This window comes from Triticum urartu, chromosome 2, assembly GCF_003073215.2.
Source record: "Triticum urartu cultivar G1812 chromosome 2, Tu2.1, whole genome shotgun sequence".
Taxonomy (NCBI): domain Eukaryota; kingdom Viridiplantae; phylum Streptophyta; class Magnoliopsida; order Poales; family Poaceae; genus Triticum; species Triticum urartu.
Genome location: NC_053023.1, coordinates 493,406,500 through 493,419,237, shown reverse-complemented (window position 1 = coordinate 493,419,237; position 12,738 = coordinate 493,406,500). Strand labels below are relative to the sequence as shown.

Here is a 12,738-nt window from a genome sequence, read left to right as displayed (position 1 = left end):
CTAGGGCGCGCCTGGTGGGCCTGGCTTACCCCGGTGGGTTGTGCTCATGTCGAGGCCCATCTTCGTGTGAAACTGACGCCAAAAAATCCTATAAATAGAGAAACCATCAGAAATAACCCTAGACCAGAAGTTTCGCCGCCGCAAGGCTCTGTAGCCACCGAAAACCAATCTAGACCCCGTTCCGGCACTCTACCAGAGGGGGGAATCATCATGGTGGCCATCTTCATCATCCCGGCGGCCACCACGATGAGGAGGGAGTAGTCCACCCCGGGGGCTGAGGGTTTGTACTAGTAGCTATGTGTTTAATCTCTCTCTCGTGTTCTTGAGATGTCACGATCTTGATGTATCGCGGGCTTCGTTAATATAGTTGGATCATATGGTGTTTTCCCCTCTCTATCTTGTTGTGAATTGAGTTTTCCCTTTGATATTTCATTTCATCGGATTGAATACTTTTATGGATTTGAGATCAGTTGATATATGTCTTGCATATGAATACCCGTGGTGACAATGGGGTATTATATTGATTCACTTGAGATATGTTTTGGCACTCAACTCGCGGATTCCCGAGGTGACATTGGAGTAATCTATGCATAGGGGTTGATGCACGTTCTCGTCTTTTGTTTCTCCGGTAGAAATCTTGGGGCACTCTTTGAGATTCTCTGTGTTGGATTGAGTATAATGAATCTGAACTTGCTTTGGTGTTATTTTAGTATGAACTCTTGATAGATCGATCGGAAAGAATAACTTACTGTTATTTTAGTATGAGCTCTTGATAGATCGATTGGAAAGAATAACTTGGTGTTATTTTAGTACAAACTCTTGGATAGATCGATTGGAAAGAATAGCTACAAACAAATTCTGCTTATGTTCTCCGCTAGATAGGAACTTTGGAGTTATTCTTCATCGCACGTTGAGAGATGGTTATATGATCCAATTATATTAGCATTGTTGAGAGATTGCACTAATGAAAGTACGGACTCCAACAGAGTTTATTTTAAACTAAATTTAATTAACGGTAGGGACCCACGTGTCAGTGGGTCAGCGGGGTGGGTTAGTGTAACAGGCCACTCAGGCCGGCGGTTAACACCGGTGGCCAGAGAGGCCACAGCGGAGGGCTGTGGGGAGCAGGGCCCGGCGTCAGCGCAAGACCACGGAAGTGGCATGGTGCGGCCACGCGCGGGCAAGGGCAGGCGGGCGGCGCCAGCAGCAGGTGGCAACGCTTGCGGCGAGCGTGGTGCAGGGGCGAGCAGCGGCGGGGGTGCACACAGGACAGGCGCGGACGGCCGAGGCGTGGCAGGGCTTGCGGCTAGGGGCCGCACGACAGAGGCGGGTTCGGCCGGCGGCGGCGGGAGTAGGAGGCGAGCAGAGCCGCATGAGCAGACGGGCATGGGTGTGCACGTGCGACAGAAGTGAGGGCCGGTCGGGGGCGGCAGGGGTGGCGCAATAGTAAGAGCAGCAAGACAACACATGCACACACAGGAGCGAAGCTCCCGTCCATGGCGGACTCGTCGGATGCGGGCGACTACGGCGACGGGTCAAGGTTGAGGAATGGGAGGTCGGAGGAGGAGCTCACAAGGGGGGCTCGCAGACGTCTCGGTGAAGCCAGAGGGGCTCGGGGAGGAGCGCATCGACAACAATGGGGGGTGGCGTCCGAGGTAGAGGAACGAGTCAATGACGACCGCTCGGCGTAGCCTTGCTTGAATCGGTCGTCGTAGGGTACGGGGTCGACGACGGCGCACCCCTGGGACACCACCTTGTGGCTCGGGGAGGCTCCTGTCCACACGGACGATGAGGTGGCGTCGATGAGTGCACTCGGGGGTGGAAGAAACAGTCGAGGGAGCGAGCGAGAGAAGAAAAAATCGCGTCTAGGGTTCGAGGGAAGGTGAGGGTGGTCTTGTCCATTTGGCGGAAGCCGCGGGATGGGCGACAGGTAGCCCCGGCGCTATGGATGGCCGCCACGGCATCTGCCCCCTCCTGTAGCAGGAGGTAGAAGGAGCCCCATGTTGGGCTGGGCCTTACTAGTCCACCATGCTTAAATCGTTTTCTTTTCTTTTCTTTTTCCATTTTGTACTTCTGCCGTTGTTTTGCATTAAGTTGGCCCACCAACCAATGTTTGCTTTGAATGAAACTTTGCAAATAAATTACACACAATATTACTAGACCACACACAAAGTTCCACAATGTTTGGAAAAGCATAAGTGTTTGTTTTATTTTGAAAAGGCCAAAATATCTGCTGGTGGACCATTTATTATTTTTCCTGAAATTTTTTTGTGGGCCAAATGATGTTGATTTCTACATGATAATTCCTTAGTGATTATTTGCAACGTAACCAACATTTTTGTATTATTGATTGAAGAAATAATAATTTGACTTGAAATTTGAATTTGCTTTGATTTTTATCAAGTGGCAATTTGGCTTAGTTAAACTTGATGATATGGCACCATTAGTGTGAGGTCACTATAGCATGACACTGGGGGTGTTACAGGAAAGATGGCCTAGCACCACCATCGGAGCAAGCCCGCAGCGGATCCACTAGTCGGGTGCCTTATCTGCCACTTCAGATGGCATCCATTGGTGCCGTCGCCTCCAACGTAAGCTCACACCGATTGTCCGTGTTGTCACTGCATTAGGCGCCCAATGAGAGGAGGGCCCAACTCGCCGCTAAGAGAGCATCCGAGGATGGCCTCTTGGGTCCTTGTCCCCGCGACGTCAAGCTCGGAGTCGGAGGCCAATGCCAACAATGCACAAGGGCACAGATGCGCCGGATGTTGCCATTGTAGCGACACAGCCGGGGTCAAGGGACAACGTTCCCTCCGTGAAAGGAAGAAGGTGTGCCTTGCAACGACGATTGGCTACAAGGATGCATGTGTCTGGATCCGTGCGAAGCGGAGCTGGGCCGCCGTTGAGCTCACAACGGAGCAAACTCAGGCCGTCTGTGCCCCCCGAAGAAGGATGATTCAGGCCTTGTATGGATTTGAGGGTTTAGATATAAGGGGACAACAGCGAATGCGGGCAAGGGCCGACGTTGTGAAGTCTAGAGCACCTACAACCGTAATACCCAAAAGCCGACCCCCAAGCGCTTGCGAACGCCCCCGAACGCGTCAGCGGACAGTGACCGAACACCACACCAAAAACGTCCTCCACAACCATAAAACTCAAACTCCATACATCAAATTTATAATGCCCATGCAAAAAAAGACCTATGTATTACATACATAGGTAAAATTACTCATCGTTAGAGATATCGATGATCTCCGTGCCCGATACCGGGTAGACGGGCAAGTGCAAATGCTCATGCGCCTGTGGAAGCTCCGACATCTTCCCGGACTCTAATTTGGCGAATAGCGCCTCCGTCGTCGCCTGTTCTTGCTGGATGAACTGCCGGTTGGCCTCGACGTAGTCCTCATCTTGGGTGGACTCAAGGATGGCGGTGTGCTGCGCCATCTCCATCATTTGGGTGGCCTCGTACTTTGCCTCTGCGTCCGCCATGGCGAAGCCCGCAACCAGCAACGCCTCCTCCAACACCTCCTCCTCCATGGGCTCTGCTTCTGGCGGCTGCTCCCCCTCCTCCTCCCTCGCCTCCTCCTCCTCTTCATCCTCCGATGGGTTTAGCAAATCCAGAGGAAGGCCAACGGCGAAACGAGCAACCCGCCTCGCCTGGATCTGCTCCAACAGTTGCACCCTCAGCTCCCGAGAGAGCATGATGTAGGTTGTGATCCGACGCCTCAACATTGTAAGCGGTGGGTGGAAGTGCAAGTGCCGGCGGTGGAGAGGAGAAAGGGGAAGAAATGGGTGGGCTAGGGTGCTACTGCCGTCGTCCGGCTTAAATAGCCGGCTTCCTCCCTCGGTTGGCATGCCAGAGCGGCGCAAGCGGATGAGGCGCCCGTAGGACCAGCAGTCTCTCTACATGACCGCGTGGGCCCTATCTATTACTCCTATGTGGTGGGCGGGCCCGGACAAGTCCAGGCCTCTCTAGTTGGGTGGCTATGGGAAGCCCAGTTGCCGGCTATGGGGAGTGTCGGTCAGTCCGAGTGTTTGATCCAAATATGGGAAGCCCAGTTGGGTGGCCAAAACTCGCTCGGACACTAATCGAACGTTTAGAGCAAGAATGAGGGATTCGGTTGTAGATGCTGTTAGTGGGTCAAAGTAAACTATTTAATCTAATGTTTCAATTACTTCCGAATTAGGGGTAAATACTACTCTCCGTTCCAAAATAAATGACTCAACTTTGTACTAACTTTACTAAAGTTAGTACTCACTCCGTCCGGAAATACCTGTCATCAAAATGGATAAAAGGGGATGTATCTAGATGTATTTTAGTTCTAGATACATCTCTTTTTATCCATTTTGATGACAAGTATTTTTGGACGGAGAAAATACAAAATTGAGTCATCTATTTTGAAACGAAGGGAGTAGGAAGCTTCTCTTGGCTTCACGTTCACAAAAGTCAGCAATCTGTCAAAGGCCACGTGGAAATCTTACAAAATCTTCACCAGCGTATGAAAAGGCCGAGGCCTCATTTGGTTTGAAAGATTTTTATAGAAAAAACATAAAAACAAGGATTTCATAGAATTTTCTTGGATTCGATATATAGAAAAGGCGTACAGAAATTATATATAAATATTATTTATTTCCTGTGTTTTAAGAGAAATCAATACATCAACTCAAAGCTTATTTTGCGCATAAGAACTGAGAGAAGACAATTCTTTAGGATGACAAATGTCATTCTATCAAATTCATATACTATTTATAATTCTTATATTTTAGTTTCCTTCAAACCGAATGAGCCCCAAACCTATGGTCAATTCCAAAACATCGCCAAAACCATCACACGGTGCTAAGCTTTGCAAGTACTTCCTCCGTTCCGAATTACTTGTCTTAAATTTATCTAGATACAGAGGTATCTAGCACTAAAATGAGTCGTATCTAGACAAATCCAAGATAAGTAATTCGGAACGAAGGGAGTAGTACTTTAAAATATGTGCTAGATGAACCTAACGTGGCATCCACGTTTCCCATACTATTACAAAACGCAGCATATGCGTATCGTCGTATGCTTGTGTAGCACAAAAGACCAGTAGGACTTGCTGCTGATAAACTTAACAGAGTCACATAACCCAATGTATGATGTCACCTCGTTCCAATGGCAAAGATTTTTAATCTCAGTCCGCACTTCTATCGGATTCTTTACAGCATAACACTAGGTACAATAATGCATGAATATGCCAAGAATAAACACTGCTGTCTGTGTGTGATTGCTCAAAACTTTACGCAGTATGTTCCCAAAAATATAGCCATCTTCTGCAAAGAAGCGATCTCGCTTTGCATCGGTGATATGGCAAAAAAAATCCTCATGCAGATGCAACTAAGATAACTGAAACGTGGGCTCTGAATTGTCTGGGCTTGGAACATAACTGGAGCAAAAATGGCACTCTTTTTCTCTGATTCGACCGCTATTAACCCACTGTCCATCCATGTTGTGCAAGCACTTCACGAACCCGTGCAGCCACATCAATGGCATCGTTCAGAGGAGGGTAGCTCCAGCTGTCTGACATCTACAATGGAGGAAAGGGTCATGTAGACATGCCATGAATTTGCTCTTGAGAAATGTGTGGCCAGAAAGGGGAAAAGGAACACTCTCGTTTCTCGCAATATGGTAAAATTGTAACAGAAGTACACGATTTGGTCTTGATAAGGAGTAACTAGAGAGATGTGAACTGAGAAGGGATAGCAAACTTACATCTTCCGATCCAGTTAAAGGACGAACAGCCCCTCGTTTCTGCAGAGTGTTGTGGAAATCTGAGAATTTCCACCTGCAATGCTCAGTTCCAACAACATAGACCGGCTTCCTGAAAGAGAGGTAATAGGAAGCTTAGCTACTTACTGTCCTAAACAGGAACAACGAGTATAAGTATACAGCACTAACTCACCCAGTGCTGCACGCCTCACTTAGCATACTTATCGAGTCTGCTGTTATGATGAAAGCATCGGCCCATGCAAGATGCCCTAGGTGTGGGTTAGGTTCTGCAGCATATGAAAATTCGGATCAGCATAAATTCTGCATTGCGTTGAAAAATCAAAACATCTGAAAATGCCATTTTTTTTATTTGGTACTATCTACCTTCACCACCCCAAATGTAGAACTTTGGATGTGTGCTGAACTCTCTCAATATAAGATCGGACACCTGCCAAAAAAAGGGTTCCAAAAAATTAACTGTGCACAATTTCATAAAACAAGATATGAGCAACCAATGGTCCTACCTTTTGTGGTGTTCTCCTGGAAAATGAAATTCTGACACTTCCACAGGTCTCTGAAACATTGTGCAGTGAGCTTACCAACTGCTTGGCAAGGTCTACACCATAATTACAGTTTCCTGAGAATTGAAATGCCATGCATTAGATCTATATATATCAGCATGTAAGCAGAAACTGCTCAAACTGTGGTCTCAAAATTCTAAAAGTACGAAGCAAGTGAATGCATAAAAATGCTTGTATTTTGTTAGCAACAGCAACTTGGCAAATTTGAACAAGATAAATAGAGTAGTAATAATACCCCCGCCCCAACTCACACACCCAGGTCTCCAAAATATTTTTCAATAAATTTTTTGAAGTATCTTTTATCATTTTAATGTGGTTAACTCCAATCTAAATAATCATACAGATATCATTGGCCAGATATTTAGAAGTTTCACTGCACACATCCCAAGACGCCACTCCTGTGTATGGAGGGAGTAAGATGAAGAGAAAACATGTGGAATGCAAGAGTTTACACAAATGAGAAAAATGGAAGGCGCGGCTTCGAAATTTATTTACCATGTCCTGTTTCTATGAGCATACAGTCTAACTTAAATTCCACAATTAAATTGTGCGATACATGATCAGATGCAAATAAAAATAACTTGTCCTGCTTGGTTTCATGATTTTGTAAGAAGAAAAACGCAGTATAACAATGGAATTCCTGATAAAGTGTAAATTTGGGATTAAGGCATTCAGAAAATGCACGTACTCCATCTCAGTTCGGAAGGTTTATCTTCATGATACAAAATACTTTGTTTCAGGTGATGTATATTAGAGTTGAGTGTTTGCAATTAGTAACAAAACCTTATTTAAGTTGGCAACCCTGTCTATTAAAGTAACCCAACAAGGCAACAACCCCATCTTTTAAGATGTAAAATGTATTATATTTATACCTATTATTGCATTAAAGCATACTACAGCTAAAGACATCAAATTTATTCAATTGGCATACTCTAACACAAATGCTGTTCTAATCCAGAGTGCATGAAATATCGGCTACTGAATAACATGAGATTGTTCTTACTCGATAATATGCGTACCAAACCCAAACAAAAAGGAAAGGGCAGGATAAATCAGTAGGTCAAGATATAGGGCCTGTTTGGTTGATGACTAATAACTTTGCCACAACTAACCTTAGGCAAAGTGTGGCTGCCACAAAAAGTGTGGCTAACAAAATGGCCACCACAAGTGTGGCAAGATTTGGCAAAAAATTGAGCCTATGACATGTGGACCATATGGCAAGCCACAAGTGTGGCAATGAACCAAACACATGCCTAGAATGTTGTGGCATGACTAAGGTTAGGCGTGGCAACCTTAGGCTGGAAACCAAACAGGCCCATAAATTGGTTCTCTTGCCACAGTCAAATAAGTCATCTGTTTTGTAGTTATGTGTAGTGTGTCACAGATGGTGGGGCAGCCAACCATTCGATGAACTACTCCAACTGGCGTGCAGAAATGATGGGGGGTTACATAGACATTGCTACTAGGTGAGATAGGGGGCATGGGCATGAGGCCCCAGCCTTCAACAGAAAATCCAGAACATGAGCTTCACATTCGTGTACTGCACTAAATGATATGGAGGACATCGATTTGGCAACGCAGTGGCTTGTTCAATGGCATGTCGTGAAACAGGGATACGACAGATTTTCTCTAACATGTAGGCAGGAAGGGAAGGAGGAGTTTACTTGTTGGTCCTCCAATATTTACTACTACCAATGGCTTTGGCAAGGGAGCAAGTTCATCATGCCAGTTTGTAGCAGCAATGCGTAGTGCAGCAGAATCTGCTTGGTGAAGTGCTCCAGACGTCAGGACCTAGCTTTCCAACGTTCAAAGTTTAGAACTAGAACAGCTGGATGAAAACATATGAAGATTTGCAAGGAAAAAAAAAAGCAGCATACCACATTCGGACCGGGTGGTTCTCGTGGAGTAATCCATCTCCGGAAAAGCCACGGTACTTCTTGTTGTCCCTTTGCAGTTAAAGCGTAGTAATCATGGCGAGGAGTCACCACCAAATCGAACCTATCAAGGCGATACCTGGGGTGTTGTATCTGACATAGAAAATACAGTATAATTAAACTCAGCTCAAATTTGGATGGCAAGCAGCACAATGGCTCATATCCCTAGCTGAGTAACAACTGAAAAATTATCAAATAAGCCACTGATATTTGTTTCAGTATCCTACCTGAATGACAAAGACATTATCTGGAGCTAAACACCTTACAGAGCTTGCATATGGTATGGTATCACGGCCACAAGCAACAACTATGGCCAGGCCTTCCCTGAAAGCGAATCAAACTTTGAGGAAATAGAGCAGAAGAACTATATGCCAGGAACGTTTGAATACTTATGGCGCAAACATACTAAAGAATGTTTAGGCTAGCCTACATTTTTCATATGAAACTGACCAATCAGAAGTATGTTTTAATAGGTTGCCTATTTCAAATTCATGAAAGAACACATTCTCTTTCAAATGTTCTTCCTGGAAGTATGGTACAAGTATTCAAGGATATGACATGTTCGACATAGTGGTATGTCACGATAGTGATACTGATATGACATATTCTTACAGGTTCCATCACCAAGAAGAGAAATGAAAACGAATTATATGATTCTACTATATCTTCCTGATATACCAACACAAGCTCAGCCATAAGCAGTCAGTGTGGTGATTATAACTTATAATTAAGTCATAAAGTTGTTAGACCAGGTAATAAAGTAATCAACGACATAAGCAACAATATAAGAAATGTGAACCTTACTTCTCGAAGGTATCACGGACCATTGTCACTATCCTTTTGGAATCTGCTTCTAGTATAGAAGACAATCCAAGAGATTGAACATTACTGACAGGATAAGGTGCTGACAGTTTTCCTTGAAACAGTGTTGTGAATGTCGTGTTAGACAGTATATGTCTGAGTACTTGGTCCACCATTTTATGCAAGGAGATAGGGAGAAAGTGCAGCCACTTGTTGATTCCTCCGGTTGGCCTGATAATACGCTGCATGACAAAACATATTTCAACAAAAAAGTTAATAATGAGAGTACTCAAGATCCATAAGAACGGCAAAAAAAAAAAAGCATACTGAAGAGGTCAGTGACATAGTTATATAATTGGACCTAAGAAAAATACCGAGAAAGATAAAGATAGCGAATATCAATAAGAATTTGCATTATATTAAGTTCCTATTTATATTGTTAACCGAACTAATACACATGCATATGAGTAACTACAGACTAGACAGAAATGACAAGCATTATATTAACTTTTCACTGGCATGGTTTTCTTATTTACTATGTTGTTAACTGAGCCCATGCAGGACTATAAGTAACAGCAATCCAGAAAGAAATGACAATCTATTTAGAGTATTTGAAGGTAGAGCCATTCCCAGATTCCAATCAGTACGTCACAACCCAAAATTCAATCCATGGACACCACATGACAAAGAGAGCACTAAGGCACTACATGCTGCTGAAACCCCATGAATGCACAGAGCAAAGGCCAGGCCAAGAATTAAGCGGTACCAAATCCAAAAATCGCCATCTGAGAATTAAGTGGATGAGACGTTTCAGAATTAACTTGACAGGGTGACAATAATGTTTACCCCCCTAATTTGCAGCAACAGACTACAACACTGACATGGTAAAAGTTTTAAAAGAAGAGACTGTAGTGACAATTAACGAACCCCTCTAAAAGCTAGAAGCAATCCTCTTACACTACTTACTGAGGTCAAGGCTATGTTGTGCTTAAACCATGATTACACCTCCAAAACCAAGCCTTGAACATGTTGCTCTTACTCTCTAGCAGCTTGCGTTTAGGAATGATGACTAGTTGCCATATAAGAGCAACTCTAGTAGAGTCGCCATATCGGCTCGATCCTTAACCGCCTGTTTGGCGATTTTGACCGGAAAGTCTGCTCTAGCAGAGTCGTCATCCCGCCCTGGATCGCCGTAATTTATGGAGGCCGCTCCAAATCAAGCCCCCCGAGCCTCCATATTTGGAGGCCGTGGGGTGTTGCTTTGGAGCGCGCTCCATCACTAACCGCCCACGCAGGAGGAAAGTTTCACCTCTCTCCTCATCCTCCCGTGCGGCCCATCTTCCTTCCATGCCAATAGCGCGGACAGCAGAAGCTCATCTCAGCGGGAAACGGGCCAATTAATGGCGGATGCCGCATGCCCAACTGCCCGTGCAATCTGCCGCCATGTTTTCCCGCTGCCTGGTCCTATAAAAAGGCCGTCGCCACCCCGTGTTGCCCCAGAGCTCCACTTCCTCTTCGCCTCTACTTTCACCATGCCGCTTCCCCTTCAGCTGGACTGGGTTCCGCTCTTGGAGGAGGAGGAACGGATGCTCGACAAGGAAGTGGAGGAAGAGGCCGCCGAAATCGATGAGGAGATGGACTGCCGCGGCGCGTTGGAGGCTGCGCAGGAGGGATCTTGCCACAACAAAATCTTCGAGACCATCGTCAGGCAGGCGTTGGCGGCGGGGAGGGACCACGCTGTCTAGCTTGAGTACGAGAAGGCATCGGCGGATTTTGTGGTGGAGAGGAAGCATGACAGATGGCGCAAACTCAACACAGAGACGGTCAGATTCGGACGAATCACGCCATATTGGGCCTTGCCCCCACTTATAAAGCCATCCCCGACCTCGACGACCGCACGGGACAGGAATGGGACGAAGACGAGGTCACCCAATTCCGCCGCTCCAGCCTGAACCGCGACGGACTGTCACACCGCCTCGTCTAGACTCGGCACATATGTGCCCCCGTGCATGGCATTTACCATCGACATGGGGCTCAAAATCAAGCTATAGTCACTAAATATATGTAAAAGAGACAAATTTTGAACACATATGATATAAAAATGTCATTAATCGACTTTTCTCCCTCCATGTAACAACTTTGTAACGCAATGTTTAGTCAAGTGTTCAATCCCTCAAATTGAGTGTATGAGTATTGAGGTGATGCAATAAAAAAAGAAAATAATATGGAGGCTGCAATATGGCGCATTTGAGTTTGCGCGTTGCCTCGGCAGCCTCCATAATATTACGGAGCGTGCTCCCTACATGTTTTGGAGGCTGCCAATATGGTGACTCTGCTAGAGATGCTCTAACATAGTATCTAACAACAGCCATGTCAAGGTAGTATAATGTTACAGCAAAAATATAAGATGATCAAATCAACCTCTTATCAAAGCTGAGTGCAAAAGAAGAGCTAACAAAACGCCACATCATCTGAAATGCTTTGTGGCGTCTGATAAGCATCCAAGAAGCCAAATACATATTTAGAGCTTCTTCTAGAGAATTCACTTTTAGGGAATACCTGAATAGGCTCAACCGGATAATTCTAGAATCCACTACTTTTGATCCTCTTCTAGAGAATTCACTTTTAGAAAATACCTGAATAGGCTCCTGGTACATGTACTTCAAACAAAACATAATTCCAGTAACTAAATTATACACATCCGCCTAATCTTCTCCGTTGCAAGTAAATTGGTTGCAAGCAACGGCCTTTATTCTAGTAAAATTAACTAAGCAAATAATTAAATCGCAATACGCGATGCCACGCTAAGCTGATGACATGATTAACAAGGGCACTAACAACGATCCTGTCACACAGTCATAGCAGGACGAGAGGAAACGAGAGGGGCGGCGCTCTGCTTACGTAGAGCGTGAGGCGGTCGGCCAGGCCGAGGGCGCGGACGAGGCCGAGGCACTGGTTCTCGGCGCCGGCGCAGCCGTTCCCGATGACGACTGCGCGGCGCACCGCGGCCACGCCACCCGCGAAGATCTCCGGCGCCCGATCCACCTCGCCCGGCGGCTCCGGCAGCAACAGCGGCCGAATCGACATGGCTAGCTCGCCGGCTGTGAAATCGGAGCGGGAGGAGCTGGGCGTGGGGGCCTGGGGGCTGTGGCTTGGGAAGCAGGACGCGAAGGGATCAGTGAGGGGCGACTCGAAGGGCGATGCGATTTGGTGCGAGCCAGTCTTGCGGGAGAAGTTTGGTTTTTCATCCCTTTTTGCGTCTGCCGAGAGACGGAGGGAGTGGCCTGGTGGGGAGCGGGGGTTGGAAAAGGGAGGAGGCGACTTTTTTTTGAAGTTACGAGTAAGTTTTTTTTTAACAAATGATACTTTACTTTATGAAAATATGTATGTGGCAACCATGTGACAGATTGCAAAACTGCAATACGATCTTATCAGTGTCTGTTTTGAATCCGCAACAGTGCCGTCGGATCCCAGCCTCCCGCGCTGCCCCACGAGCTCCTGCTCCACGAGAGGCCAACATTCTGGAGGAGTACGCCGTGAGAGCCGAGGCCGCCGTCGAGGACGAAAACGATGGCGCCCAGCCGGCCTCGTCGCCCGACGCCATGTTTGACGCGATCCTGGTGTTGGGGAACGTAGTAACTTCAAAAAAAATCTACGCACACGCCAGATCATGGTGATGCATAGC

The 12,738-nt window shown here is 46.2% G+C and overlaps 1 protein-coding gene across 1 annotated transcript; it reads right to left on the bottom strand.

Moving 5' to 3' along the window:
* Nucleotides 1-5,125: 5,125 nt before the first annotated feature.
* Nucleotides 5,126-12,337, bottom strand: LOC125538152 (mitochondrial fission protein ELM1-like). Its single transcript, XM_048701448.1, has 10 exons — nt 11,955-12,337; nt 9,057-9,295; nt 8,480-8,576; nt 8,196-8,345; nt 7,983-8,109; nt 6,262-6,374; nt 6,122-6,185; nt 5,931-6,024; nt 5,741-5,849; nt 5,126-5,555 (listed from the first exon to the last, which is right to left on the bottom strand). The coding sequence occupies exons 1-10, from the start codon at nt 12,138-12,140 to the stop codon at nt 5,457-5,459; spliced, it is 1,278 nt and encodes a 425-aa protein (XP_048557405.1). The 5' UTR covers nt 12,141-12,337; the 3' UTR covers nt 5,126-5,456.
* Between the last annotated feature and the right edge of the window lie 401 nt (nt 12,338-12,738).